The 21,502-nt window shown below is 45.7% G+C and overlaps 1 protein-coding gene across 4 annotated transcripts in view; it reads right to left on the minus strand.

Moving 5' to 3' along the window:
- Window positions 1-633: 633 nt before the first annotated feature.
- Window positions 634-21,502, minus strand: part of LOC137440139 (uncharacterized) — a gene marked incomplete at its 5' end in the record, with an annotated part of 156,144 nt that continues 135,275 nt past the window's right edge. For all 4 annotated transcript variants that reach the window (XM_078769075.1, XM_078769060.1, XM_078769067.1 and 1 more), the window contains 2 exon segments: window positions 634-1,395; window positions 9,500-9,693. In XM_078769075.1, coding sequence (XP_078625201.1) covers window positions 1,258-1,395; window positions 9,500-9,693 — 332 coding nt within the window.

Consider the following 21,502-nt stretch of genomic DNA (forward strand, 5'->3'; position numbering starts at 1 on the left):
GTCACCTTCTTTTAATCCCTAACACTGTTGATTTTGATATCCACATACTCTATGTAATGGACTGTACGTACAAGCTCGATTAAAGGATTGTAAATAAATAAAGTAAAGAGGGTACAAATTATGGCTGAAACGGTTACCAATAGTGTGCAAAGTCCATAATGGATGCCATAAGGACTTGCTCCAATCACTGTTATGGCAATTTAGTACTATATTACACTGTATACATTTATGGATGCTTATGAGGATGAACTTCACAACAGAGTCTTCGTATACATTGGTTAATCTTGATAAAAAGATAATAAACCTTGAGGCTCAGGTCACCACAAAAACTTACCTCATAGGGTTTGGAAGTTGTTGCCATTGCTTACCCACTCTCTCCTCCTGTTAAATGATGGGTTGCCAAGCTTCAGTGCTGTGAACCAAAGTGCAAACATAGCTTTTGATGCAGCCATTAGTGGCTTCTTTCAAAGCCCCCTGGCCTATCATCACAGCTTTGCTCACGAACTGAAACGTGGACTTGTGTCTGAACTGAACCCAAACAGAATCATGTGCAACCAAGGAAAAAGGAAGTAAAAGAAAAACAATGACGAAAGAAATCATATTGCTTCATAAAAAGGGACATTAAATGTGAAGTCGTGTAAAATAAAAGTTTATTTACCTTTTTGCGATTGAATAAGGCACAACCGTTTCCGATTTGGTGTTTGTTACAAAACCAAAGACTCCATGAGAAGGCAAGGTAATACAGAACAGGCCGTGGCCAGTAATCTCATTAGCGTTTCTCAAAATAATTTAAGGCATAACACATCCAAACAAGTGGTACACATCTTTAAGTGAGCAAAAAGTACGCAACATTTATAAATAAGTCAAAAATCAAAATTATCAAAAAATGTGTCTTCGATCTTTGTTCTTTAGCTGTCCCTTTTCTATCACAAATATAACCATCTAGCATCTACATCTCATCACATGTGCCTTTGACAATAATCCAACTGTCGTTTTGATCACCAAGGTATAAAAATGTAAACGTACAAGCACATTTTCTGACATATTATAATTATATTATTATACTGGCATGTAGTGCTAGGCCTACTCTTGGGAAATGGTGATCACTAGGATTAGCCATCAAGACCACAATGGTCTGTGTGCAAGTGCAATGCTCCAGCCTGGTGGCGATATGGTGTATTGACAACATAAATGAACATAGCATTAAATCAGTGCTGTAAGGCCTCGTCTTAAAGTCCACAGCTCAAACATGCATCATTAATCTTCCAAACCAGCAATGAACTCGTCCACAGATTCCCAGTCGATTTGACTGAATGAGCTTGCAGTGCTATAAGAGGGCTGTGCTTGTGGAGATTGTAGGCCTCTTTCATTGGGACTGGGGGGTGCTGACACAGCCTGTGGAGTAGGGAGGTACAAATGTAATTTCCTGTTAAAAATATGCACCGAAGAAAAACAGAAAATAATCTAGCATGGCAATCCATAGAGCGCATACCTCCGCCAGGCTGAATAGTTTATGTGCTGTATCCACTGATAGGCCAGATCTGGATTCGGACCTGAACCAAAATCTAATCAGCTTGTTCTCGTCACCTAACAAACTCATCCACCAAGTTTAGTCATAACTCGTCCATAACTTTTTTTAATACCATGTTATGTATATCGCTTTTCGCCCGATCTCTCAATGGTGAAGAATCACTTGAAAATTAAACAATTCTCATATCCGAACCCATTTTCAGATCTTCACCAAAATCGAATCGATTCGTTCTCGTCACACACCCAACCTCTCCACCAAGTTTCGTCCAAATCCGTCCATAACTTTTTCGGATATCGTGCTATATGTCGGCACTATGACCCTATCACCCAATGGTGAAGAATCACTTAAAGATTATACTAGCCGGATCCGAATCCGAATCTTCACCAAATTCTAAGAATTTTGTCCGTGTCACATACACTACCTCTCTGCCAAATTTCGTCCGAATCCGTCCACAACTTTTTGAGATATCTTGTTCAGAGAGAGACAAACAAACAAACAAACAAAAAAGACAGACAGACAGGAGTGAAAACATAACCCCCATCCACCTTCGGTGGCAGAGGTAACTACAACAGCACTCAGAAGAGCGCATAGTCTCTCCTCACATGCTCATTCTGAACAAAAATACCATCATCAACTAAGCAGGCCACTATTATGGCCCTCATACCAGTATCATCCATGCACCCTATGATGTCCCATCCGTAGCTTTGATTTATTATTATCTCCGCCACCAAAGGTGGATGTAGATTATGTTTCCACATTTTACATTTTCAAACCAATATGGCCGGCCACAACGTCACGTCATCAATGCTGTCATAAATTTAATTCTTCACTCACGTTGTGTTGCAAATCAGATATATGAAGTTTAAGATTTTTCAGATGAGGATTTCGATTCAACCAATTAAGGCTGGAATACAACATCACCGATGCCAAAATCGTTATAACTCTATATACTCCCAAGGTGAGTGCATGACGTAAGCCAAGTTGCAATGTTTTTCATTGAGCGGTTTCAGAGATGTCCATTTTTTCCCCTTCAATCCAATATGGCCTATGACCATATAAAATATAGTACCATGCGACTTATGATATCAGTTATCAATAAAATATTCTCAATGGGGAATCCCTTGTATGTGTAAAGTTTTGCATCGATTGAACAGACATTTGCAGAGAAAAACATTTTAAAAGCAACTACGCACATGCTCTCGCACATCTCTATCTCTCTCTACACACACACACACACGCACGCACGCACACACACACACACACACACACACACACACACACACTCACTCACTGTCGCGCGAATCCCTCGGTTAATATCGTAGGACTGCGGATGACTGAACGGCTTTACTTGAGGCGACGATCAATTACGGATTCAACTATAAAAGTGCGGGCCGAAGAATGAAGAGGAAGAAGTGGCAAGCGCTTACCTGTAGCGATCCGACGGCATCTCCGATGCTGGAGGAAATGAACTCAAACGGGAATCCGGGGTAAAATGGACAAAAATAACAGGTTTATTCTGCGGAACCCGAGACAAAGAAACGCGACGATAAAACCTAATTCTAAATTGGGACGTCCCCACACAGACTTCAAATACACACACACACACACACACACGAGCGCATGGAACAGCTTGTTTTCGAAGCTGTTCCATGCGCTCACGCGTTCGAAGCTAAGTGATCTTTCTCAATTGTGTTTTTGTCGAGACTGTATCTATCTTTCGGTGTATGTACCAATAGCGTATCTTTTGGAAATTTTCGGTGCTAATTTTTCGTACATGTATACACAATCGTCGGTTAATGCGTATCGAGTATTCTGCGGCCTAGTACTCGTAGGCTTAGGCTACCGTACCGTCTCCGACCTTGTGGTTTTGTTTTTCTCTCAGCGATTCGTCGAATGCGCTGCAATTATTTTCGTTCTCTGTTTCGTCCCAGTCGTTCACCCCATACCTCCTTGTTTAATATCTCTACTCAAAAAAAAAAAAACCCCAAAAAATATTTCCTTCCCAGGTCTTATTCGTTTATTTGTTGTTCTTATTTGTTCGTTCGTTCTTCGTTCACGATCACGCGATCACGTGGTTAGAAATGTATAATCTCTCCCCTGAACACCTATTTTCTCTCATATATTATAACACCCTTTTCTTCTTTTCCTACAAAAGGATGCTTTCGTCTTGCTCACCAAATCTATTCATTCCAAAAAATATATATAATACCATCTCTTACAGTTCCTCCTTTCTACATTCCCTAAACTATCCAGAACTCCACTCCTCCTTCAGTGTCCTCAAACGTATTTTTGACTCGAAGGTCTCAAACTCATTTTGCAAAAAATGTTCGTTTCCCATGAATCGTACACTTTTCAAAATCCAATCTCACCCCTCCCCTCCAAATCCTCCCCATCACCCATCCCTTTCAAATCTCCCCCCTTGCCCCTTCCCTCCCCTCCCTCCTAAACTCCCCCCACACCCCTCCCCTCCAAGACTCTCCCTCGCTCCTCCCCTCCTAGACTCCCCTCTCACCCCTCCTCCTCAAAGCATCCTCCCTGCTTCTTCCCCCTTCCAACTTTCACCTTCATCTCCCCCAACCTTCTGCCTCGCTCTTCCCCCTCCTCAAATAACACCTCACTGTGCCTCACCCAATCTCCATCAAACCTTTTGTCCGCCCCATTCTTCCCTTTCTCCAAGCGATTCTGAAATCTCTGAAATCTCTGACACACCTTCAACAGCTCTCCCTACCTCTTCCTCCTCTTCCACATCTTACCCTACCCCTCCCCCCCCCCCCCCCCTGTTCTGGACCCGATGCTCCCCCTTCCTCTTCATTAACGGTATGGACCTCAAACATCCGGGGCCTTCGCTCAAACTTGACTGATCTCTCCATACAGGTTGCTTCTGACAAACCAGATGTGATCTGCTTAACAGAAACTTTCCTCCTTCATGATGTCTCTGATGCCTTGGTATCTCTCCCAGGTTACTCCCTCCTCCGGTATGATAGACCTGAGCCTCGTCCTGGAGATGGGGTTGCTATCTTTATAAAAAACTCTCTTCCTCACTCGCCCTCCACTGCCCTCTCTCCACCTCACCCCCAGGAATACCTTTGGCTATGGCTTCCCCTTCGCTACCACCTTTTGTTCATATGTGTGTTGTACCGTCCACCAAACAGCGATGACTCCATCTACATCTCGCTGTCTGATAATATGGACCAACTTCTATCTACCCATCCCAACTCTCTCTTCCTCATATGTGGTGATTTCAATTGTCACCATGCCAGTTGGCTGGGTGTGGGTACCTCTTTCACCAGCCATGGCTCTTCAGCAAAGGACTTCTGCGACTCTCTGGGACTGACACAATCTGTCAATTTCCCGACCCGGATCTCAGTCAACGGAGCATCTTCTCTTCTGGATTTGGTTATGACAAACTTCCCTGAAAATGTCTGCTGCTCTTCTTCTGCTCCAATAGGCTCATCTGATCATGTGCTTGTCAAAGTGGACATCTCTCTGACCATTCTCAGAGAGCCTCCTCAGCGTCGACGAGTCTGGCATTTCACTCAGGCCAACTGGCACAGTCTTCAAGCAGCCATCAATCATCTGGACTGGTCTCCCATCTTTACCGCCTCTGACATCAACTCATCCTGGGAATTCTTCCAAAGTAAATTGCTCTCTCTCATGCACAGATTTATCCCATCTCGTCTTGAGTTGTCATACCCTTCCTCCCGTCCATTTTACACGGAATCTTGTGGTGAGGCTGTTGCCCAGAAACAACTTGCCTTCGCCTCCTGGAAAGCAAATCCAATGGAAGGAAATCTCATTTCCTTTCACAAAGCCCGAAACAAGTGTGCCCACCCCCAGGAGAGCCATGAAACAATATCTGTCCACTCTCAAGACCGAAATCTCAAATCTGTCTCCCTCTTCCAAATGCTGGTGGCGTCTCATCAAATCTGTTTCTGGTGTTTATTCCCCCTCCATCCCCTCCCTTACCTCAAATGGCTACACAGCTGACTCCGCACGTGAAAAAGCTGAATGCCTCAACTCTGTGTTTGCCTCTAAATTTTGTGTCCCAAACCCATCCCTCTCTGTACCCACCATACCCAGTCGTACCCAGCTGCTCCTGGACTCTTTGTCCTTTCCTCCTGACAAGGTGGAAAAGTTTCTGTCAACCCTCGACTCTGATTCTGCAACTGGACCTGACGGCATCAGCCCACGGGTCCTAAAATCCTGTTCTTCCGCTCTTTCACTCCCTCTCTCTGTTCTCTTCACCCTCTCTTTTGCTCAAGGTCAACTGCCATCAGCTTGGAAATCAGCCAACATCACCGCTTTACACAAAAAGGTGCAAAAACAGATCCTTGCATCTACAGACCAATCAGCCTTCTCCCAATTATCAGCAATGTCATGGAATCAATCATCGCTTCTGACATCAAATCTTTCCTCTTCTCCAATGGCTTGATCTTGGATCATCAATTTGGATTCAGACCAGGTCATTCTCCTCTGGACATGTTGCTTCTGCTGTCTCAACAATGGATGGAGGTCCTCAATGCCAAACAGGAAATTAGAGCTGTCTCCCCTGACATATCATGTGCCTTCGATATGGTCTGGCACCCAGCTATGCTCACCAAACTCTCCTCCTATGGTATCCATGGAAATCTCCACGCATGGCTTGCGGACATTCTCTCTGGTCATAGTCAACATGTGGCCCTGAATGGATTTCTCTCATCTCCCCTTCCGGTTCAGGCTGGAGTTCCACAAGGCAGTGTTCTGGGCCCTGTGCTTTTTCTGGTCTTCATCAATTATCTCTCTTGAAAATCCTCTCTATCCCTTTTCTGAATACTCCGAATACTCTCTGCCGCTCCATTCCTCATCCCTCAGATCGGCAGTCTGCAGCCTCCTCACTCTCTGCAGACCTGGACAAAATCACAGACTGGTCAAACAAGTGGAACATGTCTTTCAATCCTGACAAATCTCACACTCTTACTATGTCTCTCCGAAAAGACCGACTGGACAACCCTCCCATCTATTTTCTCAACAATCCTCTCCAAGAATTTCTGTCACTCAAGCTTTTGGGTCTCACTATCTGCCATGATCTTTCCTGGGAAAAACACATTTCAAATCTGGTCTCCAAAGCCAGTCACCGACTGGGCATCCTGCGTCGTGCAAAGTCCTTCCTTGGCACACCTGAGCTCCTCACCACATACAAGGCTTTCATCCGCAGCTCAATGGAACACTGTTCTCCCCTCTGGGTCGGGGCTCCTGCCTCTCACCTAGCTCGGCTTCACGCTGTTGAAACCAAAGCTTTCAGAATCATTGGAATCTCCCACGATGAAGCTAACTCCGAGGGCCTTTCACTTACTCAACGCAGGCAGGTTGGTGGTCTTTCTGTCTTCTACCGACTCCTCTCAGGCCTTGCTCCCCCAGCTCTCTCTGGGCTCTGTCCCCCAAATATTCCTACAGGTCGCATAAGATCTGCCTGCAACCCTCTTATGGTTAAACTGCCAAAATCAAGACTTTCTGCTCACCTTCACTCCTCTTTTCTCCCACATCTGGAACAAACTCCCTCACTCTCTTCAATCCCACTCCTCCCTCAAGGTATTTAAAACAGCTGTTCACCACCATCTCTTATCTTCCCCCATCCAAAACCTTGATATTTTCTACCCCCGCTAATTTCACCCCAGATCCACTTTTTTGAAATACCAACTTCTTTCCTGGAAGTCCTTGTGTTTTATACTTCTCCCACCCCCTCCCGCCTTCCCACACCTCCTCCCCCCAAGCCCTCTCCCTCCCACAGATCTCCCGATGTCCCAACGACATCTCAAATGTTGTGTTTGGGTGCTTCCCCTTCTCTCCCCATATTGTCTACCGCTCCCCTTATTATATACTTTGTGTGTCCGTTTGATTTTTTTTGTGTGTTCAATGTTAGCTCTTTCACGAGCCTCGATTCTGTATATAAAAAAAAAAGAAAAAAAAATACTGTCGTGGCCAGAAATATTGGCACCCTTGCACTTTTTTCAAATAATGCACCATTTCTTCCAGAAAATTGTTGAAATTTAAAAATATTTTGCTATCCACATATGTATTTCTTTGGTTTGCAGTGGAACAAAACCAAAAAGCTGAAGAAATTACTAAATCTTAGCTTATTCCACACAGAAATCCTAAAATGGCCCAGACAATATTATTGGCACCTTTTAGAAGTTGTTCGAAATAATTAGATTTCAAGCAGTTGATTCTCCTTTACTTTGGAATTGAATTTACCTATGGTGAGTTGCAGGTGCCTGCAATATAAAAATCACTCATTCAACCAGTTTGAATGGAGAAAAGGAGTCATTCTGCTGTTTTGTGTCACTGTGTGTACCACAATGAGCATGGAGAAAAGAAAGAAAACCAGAGAATTGTCTGAAGAGGTCAAACACGCACTGGCAGACACACACGCATGGACAATCTAAAGGCTACAGGTCCATCACCAGAGACCTTGATGTTTCTGTGTCCACCGTACGCAATTTTATCAGTAAGTTTAAGGCCCATGTATATACAGTATATATCTATGGAGTGGCCAGACTGTGTATATATGTGTATTGTGTATATTCATGGCAGAGTGGCCAGACGGAAGCCTCTCCTCAGTGAAAGACACATGAAAGCTCGCTTGGAGTTTCCAAAAAAGCACCTAAAGGACTCTCAGACTGTGAGAAACAAGATTCTGTGGTCTGATGAAACCAAGATTGAACTGTTTGGCTTCCGTCTGGCCACTCTGCCATAAAGCCCAGATCGGTGGAGTGTTGCAGTGATGGTTGTCCTTCTGGAAGTTTCTCCCATCTCCACACAGGATCTCTGGAGCTCAGCCAGAGTGACCATCAGGTTCTTGGTCACCTCTCTTACCAAGGCCCTTCACCCCCGATTGCTCAGTTTGGCCGAGCGGCCAGCTCTAGGAAGAGTCCTGGTTGTTCCAAACTTCTTCCATTTAAGAATTATGGAGGCCACTGTGCTCTTGGGAACCTTCAATGCAGCAGAATTTTTTTTTGTAGGCTTCCCCAGATCTGTGCCTCGACACAATCCTGTCTCTGAGCTCTGCAGGCAGTTCCTTCGACTTCATGGCTTGGTTTTTGCTCTGATATGCATTGCCAGCTGTGAGACCTTATATAGACAGGTGTGTGCCTTTCCAAATCATGTCCAATCAATTGAATTTACCACAGGTGGACTGAGGCGACCAAGGGTTGGCGTCAGGAAGGGCATCCGGCCATAAAAACATTGCCTCAAACAGGGAACCATGATTGTCATGGGGCCCGCACGGCTAACCCCTGCTCTAGCGGGGAAAATGGCCTTAAAACGATCATTCATTCATTCATATTCACAGGTGGACTCCAATCAAGGTGGAGAAACATCTCAAAGATGATCAAGAGAAATGGGAGGCACCTAAGCTAAATTTCAATTGTCATTGCAAAGGGTATGTATATTGATGTCAATGTGATATTTCAGTTTTTTCTTTTTAATGTTCAAACTTTCTAAAATCCTGTTTTCTCTTGGTCATTATGGGGTATTGAGTGTAGATTGATGAGGGAAAAAATGAATTTAAACGATTTCAGCATAAGGCTGCAACATAACAAAATGTGAAAAAAGTGAAGGGGTCTGAATACTTTCTGAATGCACTGTATACATACACACACACACACACACATATATATATATGTATATATATATGTATATATATATATATATATATATATATATATATATATATATATATATATATATATATATATATATACATAAATACACACACACACACACACACACACACACACACACACACACACACACACACACACACACACACACACACACACACACACACACACACACACACACACACACACACACACACACACACACACAGTCTTGCATCCCCTTCCCGGCAAGACAAACAAGTTAAGATTTTTATCAAAGTTATAGACTCCAAAAAATGTCAAAATACATTCTCAGAGGAAAAGCACGCACTGGTATAGAACTTTCCGTCTCCATTAAGATACAACGGATATTCTCGGGGACGATCCAATCACTGAGGTCTGACTCATTGATATCCTCATCACTTTGATTTACAGCTCCTTGTAGGTTTGATTTTCCATTATTTTCCCAATTCTGCGCACCATCCAAGTTGTCCAGCTTAATGTGAGTACCTCCATTTTTGAACTCTGAAAGGTAAAAACAAAGAAGAAAATAAAAGGTGTTGAGTATGGTTGTAATACAAGGAAACGATGTCAACAGCATTGCTGCGTATTTTCCAATAAACATTACAAGCTGCTGTTGCACTACCCAAACAGTACCATAAGACAAGAGCAGCTGTGTAAGGATGATTACATCGCAAAGCCATTGGAATGCTAACCATTTATGTTTGTGTATGCATACAAGGCTGAGCTTTAACAAAATCCACAGTGCAATTAATTTTCGAGCGAGTTCGAAGGTGGAATTTATTTTGGAAACAGTAATGGAGAGAGGGTTTAAATAGTAGGAGTGGGTTTATAACCTACTCGGATATTTAGAAAATGTAAAAGTAAAGACAAGTACTCAAATTTCATTCACATTCTATTAACATGCTGCATTTAAAGAGCTCACAGACCTACCAGAGGTCATTTTGTTCCTGATTTTCGTACAGTTTCTGAAATCCATTTCTGAAAAATGAAACTTTAGTTTGCTACCCGGTTTTGACGAAATGTGCCATTTCCCCCCCAAAGACAATGACAGAATTTCCAACGTTTTCTTCAGGCATAATCTACAAGTCTGGCATCTCATGAGCACAATGTTGAGACATCAGAAGGACAACATAGCAGCTCATTCAGAAAGGAGTTGTTTGAATGAATTGAGTGATTGTGATGTGGATGACTGCAGCAGAACTTCACCAGTGCACATTGATGCCAACAACTCATAAAATGGATGTAGCAGTGTAGCTGACCAAGCGACGACAAAGTGGTAATCTCCCTATAATGCTTTGAGAACTAGTGGCCAGTGATGATGGGGCAGGAGAGACATAAGCTTCTGAAAATGGATCAAAAGTAAATAAGCCTCATCGTCATCATGGGATCGATCTGAATCGGATAAAAATATAAACCTCGTCAGTATCTTATGAGCAAATAATATTATTACGTTTGTAGGGGGTAGACAATGATTACCTTAGAGCCAGGTAGAGTGTATAGATTAGTGTGCTCCGACTGTCGTGAAGAAGAAGAAACCTCGATGTATAATAAATTTGTGTAGACCGTATGTCGTGGAAGAGCTTGTATCTTCGTCCTCATGAAAGGGGTGGGTTTTGTTAATTAGCGAGGGATTATGGGTAATTAATCTGCTGGATGTAATTGCCTCTGTAATCTTTTCCTGTGTTCCTTATGACACCACACTACAGACACCTAGTAAGAAATTGGCCATTGACCACACTAATTAAAAACCAACCGGAAACCAGGCATCAAGCACAACCGCGAACAACATCGACTTGGTGATCGCACAGGCACAGGCAGGGCTATGATCCACACCCCGAAGAGCAGTGATTGGCAGGGATTTGATTGGCACAGAGACTGCTAAGATGAGATTCGCTAATAGGAGCGGAGACGGAGACGTCGTGGGATGACGTCAGAGCCTCAAGTACAAAATAAGTGGAACAGCGGACATTTTCCCTTCTTGTTTTGGGATCTGGTGGTGAATGGTCGTGTGCCAACATTTTCCATTCTCGTTTTAGATCTGGTGGTGACCGGTCGTGTGCCGACATTTTCCCTTCTCGTTTTGGATCTGGTGGTGAACGGTCGTGTGCCGACATCTTGTGGCTTCTTCTCATCATGGATTCCATAGCAAACGGTCGCTATTGCTCTTGCGCAAGGAAGGTTCATCACGAACGGCCATGTTCCGACATCTTGCTCGTGATTGTGAGGAGGAAGAGCTGCGGACCGAGAGCTGTGGTTTCCCGCGCGAGGACGACGAAGACGAGCATGGCTGGGTGAACGTGGGTGTGTGAGGCCTAGTTAGCACCCACGGACACGCATCAAGGCCCAGTTCGCGCCCACAGCAGTGCAGCGAGTGCATTTTCCCGCCAAGGCCTCAGACAATCTTTGACGATTCCTGACGAGATATACTAGCCGATTTGAGCTAAGGGCCACAAACAACACGTATTTGTTTTCCAGTTATTGTACACTGCTCCTTTCCTATGCCATCTCCAGGCATTGCAAAACGTCATTGCCGGGCCCCGAAGGGGGCTCGGCAATGACGCACGCTGAAAGGAAGTACTCAGTTTTCACTCTGGTTGTTTGTTTGTTTGTTTGTTTTTCTTGCTTTCTTGTTTGTCCGGGTTATATCTCAGCCATCCTTTGAGCTAGGAAGCTGAACTTTCGGCACAATAGTGAGCAAGTGCTTTGTCAAAAACGTTATTTTTTGTTTTTTGATTAATCAATTAATTGAGGAGTTATTTAATTATTAGTGATTAATTAAGTACTTATTTAATTAATTAAATTTACTTTCTCTTCTGGCCATTATCCCAGGTACCTTTTAAGTTAGGAAGCTGATATTTGGACATGCCAATGACCAGGTGATTTGGCTGCAAAGGCTATTTTTGATTTATTAATTAATCAATTAATCGATTAATTATTTAATTATTTGATTAATGACTAAAAAATTTTTTTTTTTAAGTTACAGATTCTCATGAAATGGTGGTGGTTTATGTGTTCTATGACCGAATTGATTAATAATTTAATTTTTTAATGATTTTTATTTATTTATTTTCATTATTAATCATTTATTTATTTTCTTTCTCATTTGGCCAATATCTCAGGCACCTTTTGAGCTAGGAAGCTAATATTTGGACATGGCAGTGACCAAGTGATGCGGCTATCAAGGATATTTTTGATTTATTGATTAATCATTTAATCGATTAATTATTTATTGATTAATCAATTAATTATTTATTTTTTTATTAATGACTTATTTAATTAAATTTCTAAAGGATACAACTTCGGATGAAGCACTAGTAGTTTAGTTATGCTATTAGCCAATTGATTAAGAAAATATTTTGTGATAATCTTTTATTGATTTTAATTATACAATTAATCAATCATTTATTGCACACCTCTCCCTCCCAATACAGTCTCTATGAGCTGCATTGCGGTATTGCTGGGCGCCAGAGGCGCCCCGGCAATGCCGCACTGTAGGATATTTAATTATTTGGCATGGGGGCGGTGTACTTTGAATGCATCTGTACTTATTTGTTTGTTTGTTTTCTTTCTTGTTTGTCCGGGCGATATCTCAGCCATCCTTTGAGCTAGGAAGCTGAAATTTCTGAACAATAGCGAGCAAGTACTTTGTCAAAGACAGTATTTTTTGTTTTTTGATTAATTAATTAATTGAAGAGTTATTTAATTATTAGCGATTAATTAAGTACCTATACATTTCCTTTCTCTTCTGGCCATTGTGTCAGGCACCTTTTGAGTTAGGAAGCTGATATTTGGACATGCCAATGACCAAGTGATTTGGCTGCAATGGCTATTTTTGATTTATTGATTAATCAATTAATTGATTAGTTATTTAATTATTAGCGATTAATTAAGTACTTATACATTTCCTTTCTCTTCTGGGCATTATCTCAGGTACCTTTTGAGCTAGGAAGCTGATATTTGGACATGACAATGACCAAGTGATTTGTCTGTAAAGGGTATTTTTGATTTATTGATTAATCAATTAATCGATTAATTATTTATTGATTAATAAATTAATTATTTAATTTTTAATGAATGACTTATTTAATTAAATTCCTAAAAGTTACATCTTCAGATGAAGCACTTGTGGTTTAGTTATGCTATTGGCCAATTGATTAAGAAAATATTTTTATGACAATCTTTTATTGATTTTAATTATGCAATTAATCAATCAAATATTGTGCACCTCTCCCTCCAAATACAGTCTCTATGAGCTGCACTGCAGTATTGCCGGGCGCCGGAGGTGCCCCGGCAATGCTGCGCTGGAGGATATTTAATTATTTGGCATGGGGCGGTGTACTTTGAATGTATCTGTACTTGTTTTATCCCTTGTCTGTATACGAGTCTGTGTGGGAGCGCTCCAGTTAGGAATTTAGTTTTGCCGTGTTTTATTCTGTTACCGGCCTTCCATGAATAAAGCTGGCATATTTTTGTCCAGTTTAATTCCGTGTTGTTCGAGTTATTTTATGTCGTATCGTAAGTTCATAATATGTTTAAACATAATAAGTTTAAACTTTCCCCTCAAGTTCTGTATTCTGTCGTATATTATAACACCTTTTTCTTCTTCTTCTTTAAAAGGTTGCTTTCGACTTGCTCACCAAATCTATTCATCCCCCAAAAAAATTCCATCTCTTACAGTGCCTCTTTCATACATTCCCTAAACTCTCCTGCATACATCCTCCCTCCAACGTCCTTAAACGTATTTTTGACTTGAAGGTCACAAGAAACTCAATTTGCAATAAATGTTCGTTTCCCATTAATCGTACACTTTCTAAAATCCAATCTCACCCCTCCCCTCCAAATCTTCCCCATCACCCCTCCCCTCCAAATCTTCCACATCACCCCTCCCCTCCAAATCTTCCCCATCACCCATCCCTTTCAAATCTTCCCCCTTGCCCCTCCCCTCCAAATCCTCCCCATCACCTATCCCTTTCAAATCTTCCCCATCACCCCTCCCCTCCTAAACTCCCCCCACACCCCTCCCCTCCAAGACTCCCTCTCGCCCCTCCCCTCCTAGACTGCCCCCTCACCCCTCCCCTCCAAATCTCCACCATATCCCATCCCTTTCAAATCCCTCCCCTTGTCCCTTCCAGCCTAAACTCCCGCCAAACCCCTCCCCTCATAAACTCCCCCCTCGCCCCTCCCCTTCAAATCTCCCCACCCTCATTTCTTCTCCATTTCCCCCCTCTCACCCCTCCTCCTCAAAGCGTCCTCCCCGCTTCTTCCCCCTTCCAACTCTCACCTCCATCTCCCCCAACCTCCTGCCTCGCTCTTCCCCCTCCTCAAATAACACCTCATGTGCCTCACCCAATCACCATCATCCCTTTTGTCCACCCCATCCTTCCCTTTCTCCGAGCTATTCTGAAATCTGACACACCTTCAACAGCTCTCCCTACCTCTTCCACATCTTCCACATCTTACCCTACCCCTCTCCCCCCCTGTTCTGTATCCGATGCTCCCCCTTCCTCTTCATTAACGGCATGGACCTAAAACATCCGGGGCCTTCGTTCAAACTTAATGTCTCTGATTCCTTGGTATCTCTCCCGAGTTACTCCCTCCTCCGGTATGATAGACCTGAGCCTCGTCCTGGAGGTGGGGTTGCTATCTTTATCAAAAACTCTCTTCCTCACTCGCCCTGCACTGCACTCTCTCCACCTCACCCCCAGGAATACCTCTGGCTACGGCTTCCCCTTCGCTCCCACCTCTTGTTCATATGTGTGTTGTACCGTCCACCAAACAGTGATGACTCCATCTACATCTCGCTGTCTGATAATATGGACCAACTTCTATCTACTCATCCCAACTCTCTCTTCCTCATATGTGGTGATTTCAATTGTCACCATGCCAGTTGGCTGGGTGTGGGTACCTCTCTCACCAGCCATGGCTCCTCAGCAAAGGACTTCTGCGACTCACTGGGACTGACACAATCTGTCAATTTCCCGACCCGGATCTCAGTCAACGGAGCATCTTCTCTTCTGGACTTGGTTATGACTAACTTCCCTGAAAATGTCTGCTGCTCTTTTTCTGCTCCAATCGGCTCATCTGATCATGTGCTTGTTAAAGTGGACATCTCTCTGACCATTCTCAGGGAGCCTGCTCAGCGTCGATGAGTCTGGCATTTCACTCAGGCCAACTGGCACGGTCTTCAAGCAGCCATCAATCATCTGGACTGGTCTCCCATCTCTACCACCTCTGACATCAACTCATCCTGGGAATTCTTCCAAAGTAAATTGCTCTCTCTCATGCACAAATTTATCCCGTCTCGTCTTCAGTTGTCATACCCTTCCTCCCATCCATGGTACACGGAATCTTGTGGTGAAGCTGTTGCCCAGAAACAACATGCCTTCATCTCCTGGAAAGCAAATCCAACAAAAGGAAATCTCATTTCCTTTCACAAAGCCCAAAACTAGTGTGTGTCCACCCTCAGGAGAGCCAGGAAACAATATCTCTCCGTTCTCAAGACTGAACTCTCTTATCTGTCCCCCTCTTCCAAATCCTGGTGGCGTCTGGTCAAATCTGTTTCTGGTGTTTGTTCCCCCTCCACCCCCTCCCTTACCTCAAATGACTACACAGCTGACTCCACACATGAAAAAGCTGAATGCCTCAACTCTGTTTGCCTCTAAATCTTGTGCCCAAACCCATCCCTCTATGTACCCACCGTACCCAGTCGTACCCAGCTGCTCCTGGACTCCGTGTCCTTTCCTCCTGACAAGGTGGAAAAGTTTCTGTCAAACCTCGACTCTGATTCTGCAACTGGATCTGACGGCATCAGCCCACGGGTCCTAAAATCCTGTTCTTCCGCTCTTTCACTCCCTCTCTCTGTTCTTTTCGCCCTCTCTTTTGCTCAAGGTCAACTGCCATCTGCTTGGAAATCAGCCAACATCACCGCTTTACACAAAAAAGGTGCAAAAACAGATCCTAGCAACTACAGACCAATCAGCCTTCTCCAAATTATCAGCAAAGTCATGGAATCCATCATTGCTTTGGATATGAAATCTTTCCTCTTCTCCAATGGCTTGATCTCTGATCATCAATTTGGTTTCAGACAAGGTCACTCTACTCTGGACCTGCTGCTTCTGCTTTCTCAACAATGGATGGAGGTCCTCAATGCCAAACACGAAATTAGAGGTGTCTCCCTCGACATATCACGTGCCATCGATACGGTCTGGCACCCCGCTCTGCTCACCAAACTCTCCTCCTTTGGTATCCATGGAAATCTCCACGCATGGCTGGCGGACTTCCTCTCTAGTCGTAGTCAACGTGTGGCCCTGAATGGGTTTCTCTCATCTACTCTTCCTGTTCAGGCTGGAGTTCCCCAAGGCAGTGTTCTGGGCCCTGTGCTTTTTCTGGTCTTCATCAATGATCTGGATCTGATTCTGATTCACTGGTAATTCACTGGACAGTTCACTGGTAATTCCCTGTTTGTCGTAAAAGGTGACAAAAAGGGTTGGCGTCAGGAAGGGCATCCGGCCGTAAAACATTGCTTCAAAAAGGGGACCAAAAAAACAACAAGAACCATGGTTCCCGAAAAAGGCCAACCCCTGCTTTGCGGGGAAAAATGGCCTCTAAAGGTTGTTTTTTTTATCAATGATCTCTCTGACTCTCTTGAAAATCCTCTCTATCTCTTTGCTGATGACTCCACTCTCTGCCGCTCCATTCCTCATCCCTCAGATCGGCATTCTGCAGCCTCCTCACTCTCTGCAGACCTGGACAAAATCACAGACTGGGCAAACAAGTGGAACATGTCTTTCAATCCTGACAAATCTCACACTCTTACGATATCTCTCCGAAAAGACCGACTGGACAACCCTCCCATCTACTTTCTGAATAATCCTCTCCAAGAAGTTCTGTCACTCAAGCTTTTGGGTCTCACTATCTGCCATGATCTTTCCTGGGAAAACCACATTTCCAAGCTGGCCTCCAAAGCCAGTCGTCGAATGGGCATCGTCCGTCGTGCGAAGTCCTTCCTTGGCACACCTGAGCTCCTCACCACATACAAGGCTTTCATCCGCAGCTCAATGGAATACTGCTCTCTCCATGGGCTGGTGCTCCTGCCTCACACCTAGCTCGTCTTCACGCTGTTGAAACCAAAGCGTTCAGAATCATTGGAATCTCCCGCGATGACGCTATCTCCGAGGGCCTTTCACTTACTCACCGCAGGCAGGTTGGTGGTCTTTCCGTCTTCTACCGACTCCTCTCTGGCCTTGCTCCCCCAGCTCTCTCTGGGCTCTGTCCCCCAAATATTCCGACAGGTCGCACAAGATCTGCCTGCAACCCTTTTATGGTTAAACTGCCAAAATCAAGACTCTCTGCTCACCTTCACTCCTTCATTCCTCTTTTCTCCCGCCTCTGGAACAAACTCCCTCACTCTCTTCAATCCCACTCCTCCCTCCAGGTCTTTAAAACAGCTGTTCACCACCATCTCTTATCTTCCCCCCATCCAAAACCTTGATCTTTTCTACCCCCGCTAATTTCACGCCAAATCCACTTTTTTGAAATACCAACTTCTTTCCTGGAAGTCCTTGGTGTCCTTGCGTTTTATACCTATCCTGCCTCCCCCCAAGCCCTGTCCCTCCCACACATCTCCCGATGTCCCTGCTGTCAAATGTTGTGTTTGTGTGCTTCCCCTTCTCTCCCCATCTTGTCTCACGCTTCCCTTTTTATATACTTTGTTTGCTTGTTTGTTTGATTTGTTTGTTCGATAAATGTTAGCTCTTTCACAAGCCTCGATTCTGTATACAAAAAAAAGAAGAAAAAAAAAGTTAATTCAGGTGTGAAGACGTCGGGTGGAGGCCGTCCAGGTAAGTTCATTATCCCCTTTTCCCTCGCGTATAAAGAATACCATCATTTTGGATTGAAAGCTATTACAAGGATACATATTTATTTTATTAACTATTAAGAGGATAAAGCAGCAAATCATGCACTCGAACCTGAGAACTTCATTTTGCATACAGGGGAGCATCACCCAAATGTGTTTTCTTTTCTGCTTGTTGGATAAATAACCTGAGGATTTCCAAAAAATTCTCGGAGTTAAAGCTCGTTTGGTCATCTGTGTCACCCTGCGGTGTTCAGAGGGTAGTCACATGACAATATATTTCAGCATACATTATATAGATGCAAAAACATAAATCACAAATAAACCACATTTCAGCATCTCAGAACCACACATAAAAGCCTCTTGTAAAGGACTCCAGGTCGCCCCTACAAGTCACCACAGTTTCTTGAGTATATAGGTAGGTATGATAGATGCTCCATTTTACTTAAGATGAAGGCCTTGTACACGAAGAAGCTATGAGGGGCTCAGATTGGAATTTGGTCTGTGGAAAATACTAAGGCATAAGCGTGCCTTAGAAGCCAGTTTGTGATGCTTTCTTCCCAAGGTATTATGGAATAGAATGTGTGGTCCAATAACTTTTGAGACTGCACCTTTTTTCAGATGTCCAGAGAAGTAGCTGGAGGTGAGGTGGGAGGGCGATGGGGGAGGGAGGGGCGAGGAGTTTTGAAGGCTGCTCATTGTTGAGAAAGTGAGAGTAGTGGATTTTCTTACGGTGAAATACATTTTCCATGTAGTTGCACAATAACATTTTACAGATCTGCATAGTTGGATGTTACAGCAAAGTGGCCATCAGAAGTGTGGTATCGTCTTCTGCGCATGGGGAGATATCCAGGGAAACAGTTATATTACTGACACTATTACAAGGGCAGTCCTAAAAGGTTGCCTTGTTCAACAGCAGCCTCAAGAGTGAGATTTTGAGACAAAGTGCAATCAAGAGTAACAAGTAGTTCCTGTTTGCAGAGAATATCCGATAATTATTCAAGGAGGGGCCAATGAATACCAACATCAGACAACTTGAAAACTAAGGCTGGGTGTCAGTCGGTATCAAAAGCTTGAGAGATGTTCGGAGAGATGGCATTTATCTATAATTTGAGACTTAATGCATCCATCCATTGGGTTTAAATAAAGCAACATGCCCATGGTATGATAGTTATGGCAGAAGCCTAATTAAAGATTAAGATGACAGAGAATAGTGGAAACACCTCATTGCTGCAATGGCCAACTGCACATTACATATGCAACAAGAAAGAGCTATGAGAGATTGCAGACCCTCACAAGGACGTGTTTTTAGTGTTTTGTTGAGGCTTTTGCATGAAAACAAATATGGCGGCCGAACCACGTGACCTATGACGTCATTTTCTTTTTTCTCAAACAATTTATCTATAGATGACACTCAATAAATTTCATCAAATACAAGTTTTGTATTTGTCAAATTATGACGTCATAATGGAGGAACATATGACATTGAAGGAGCGGCGCTCCAACGCGAGTCGAAAGAATTGACGCGACCAAAGACGGAAATCGTCCGAGTTGCTTTATTGAAACAAAACAGCTCAGGTATTCTGACAAAAGCCCGTTTATCGGGCAGCAATATATATACACATTTATGTCGGGAAGTTTGCCTGGCAAAAGCTATACCGGGCATGCCCGGGTGTCAAGGGCGAGCCTTGGAAAGGCGAGTCTGGACCTGCCCGGGCGTGTTTGGCTGCGGCCTGGCAAGTCGAGGCTGGGCGTGCCCGGGCACTCTGGACGAGCACTGGAAAGGCGAGAGCGGGCATGCCCGGACGCTCCGGGCGAGCCCTGGAAAGGCGATAGCGGGCATGCCCGGACGCTCTGGGCGAGCCCTGGAAAGGCGATAGCGGGCATGCCCGGACGCTCTGGGCGAGCCCTGGAAAGGCGATAGCGGGCATGTCCGGACGCTCTGGGCGAGCCCTGGAAAGGCGAGAGCGGGCGAGCCCTGGAAAGGCGAGAGCGGGCATGCCCGGGAACAGTGAGTCCGGGCATGCCCGGGAGAGGCGCGTCTGGCCGTGTTCTGGCCGGTGCAAGGCGATTGTGTGCATCCAGCGGTAACCGCTACACACGCCCCTCCAGAATCGACCTGCACCGGCAGGGTCAATTTAAGGGGGGTCCGGATGACCCGGCCGAAGCGACCCCTGGAGGGTCGTGGGGAGGGGTCCGACGTGGTGGCGGGTGGTCGAGCGGGGGGAACTGTGGACGGGGGGCGGCCTTGCCGCGGAGGAAGGGCCAACCGTGGTGGTCGGTTGACGTCCATGTGCGCCGGTTTGAGGCGGTCCACAGAGATCCGGTCCGACCGGCCGCCAACGTCGACGACAAAGGACTTGTCGCCCCGTCGCAGGACCCGGAAGGGCCCGTCGTACGGCGGCCGGAGTGGCCCCCGGTGCGCGTCATGACGCACAAAGACGTACTCCGCTGTGCGAAGCGCCGGGGGGACGTAGGACTGAGGGACACCGTGGCGGGACGTTGGCACGGGGGCAAATCGGCGGGCGGCCTCCTGGAGGTCCGAGCGCTGGTGTTTGGCGGACCAGGGACTGGTAGCGTCGGGCACGAACTCGCCCGGGACGCGGAGCGGCTGGCCGTAGACTAGCTCGGCGGCGGACGCCCGGAGGTCCTCCTTAGGGGCCGTGCGGAGGCCCAAAAGGACCCACGGCAGCCGGTCGGTCCAACCGTCGTCCTGAAGGCCGGCCATGAGTGTGGCCTTCATAGAGCGGTGAAACCGCTCGCACAACCCGTTGGCTTGGGGGTGGTAGGCCGTGGTGTGGTGCAGCGTGACCCCCAACGAGCGGGCGACCGCGCCCCAAAGTTCGGACGTGAACTGTGGGTCGGGGTCGGACGGGATGTCCGCCGGTGCGCCGAAGCGCGCGACCCAGGTGGCGATGAACGCCTGCGCCACGTCGGCGGTGGTGGTGGAGGTGAGGGCCACGGCCTCTGGCCACCTGGTGGTCCTGTCCACCATGGTGAGCAGGTGGGTGAACCCCTGCGATGGGGGCAGGGGACCCACCAGGTCCACGTGGACGTGGTCGAAACGCCGTGCAGGCACGGTGAAAGGTGCCAGCGGGGCCTGGGTGTGGCGGTGGACCTTGGCCCGCTGGCAGGCCGTGCAGGCGTTGGCCCAGTCGCGGACGTTCCGTCGAAGGCCGTGCCAGATGAAACGCGCCGACACCAGCTTCTGAGAAGCTTTCCGGCCCGGGTGAGAAAGGCCGTGGATGGAGGCGAAGATGCGGCGCTGCCAGGAAATGGGCACGATGGGGCGAGGCTGGCCCTGGGAGACGTCGCAGAGCAGGACGGTGCCCGCGAAGGGGATGTCGGCCAGGCGGAGGCCCGTGTCCGCCGCCCGGAGGGCCTGCACCGAGGTGTCGGTGGTCTGGTCGGCCGCCATGAGCGCGAAGTCCACGCCGAGGTGGACCGCGTTCGCGC

This window comes from Myxine glutinosa, chromosome 1 (assembly GCF_964187855.1).
Source record: "Myxine glutinosa chromosome 1, kmMyxGlut1.1, whole genome shotgun sequence".
In the NCBI taxonomy this organism is placed as follows: domain Eukaryota; kingdom Metazoa; phylum Chordata; class Myxini; order Myxiniformes; family Myxinidae; genus Myxine; species Myxine glutinosa.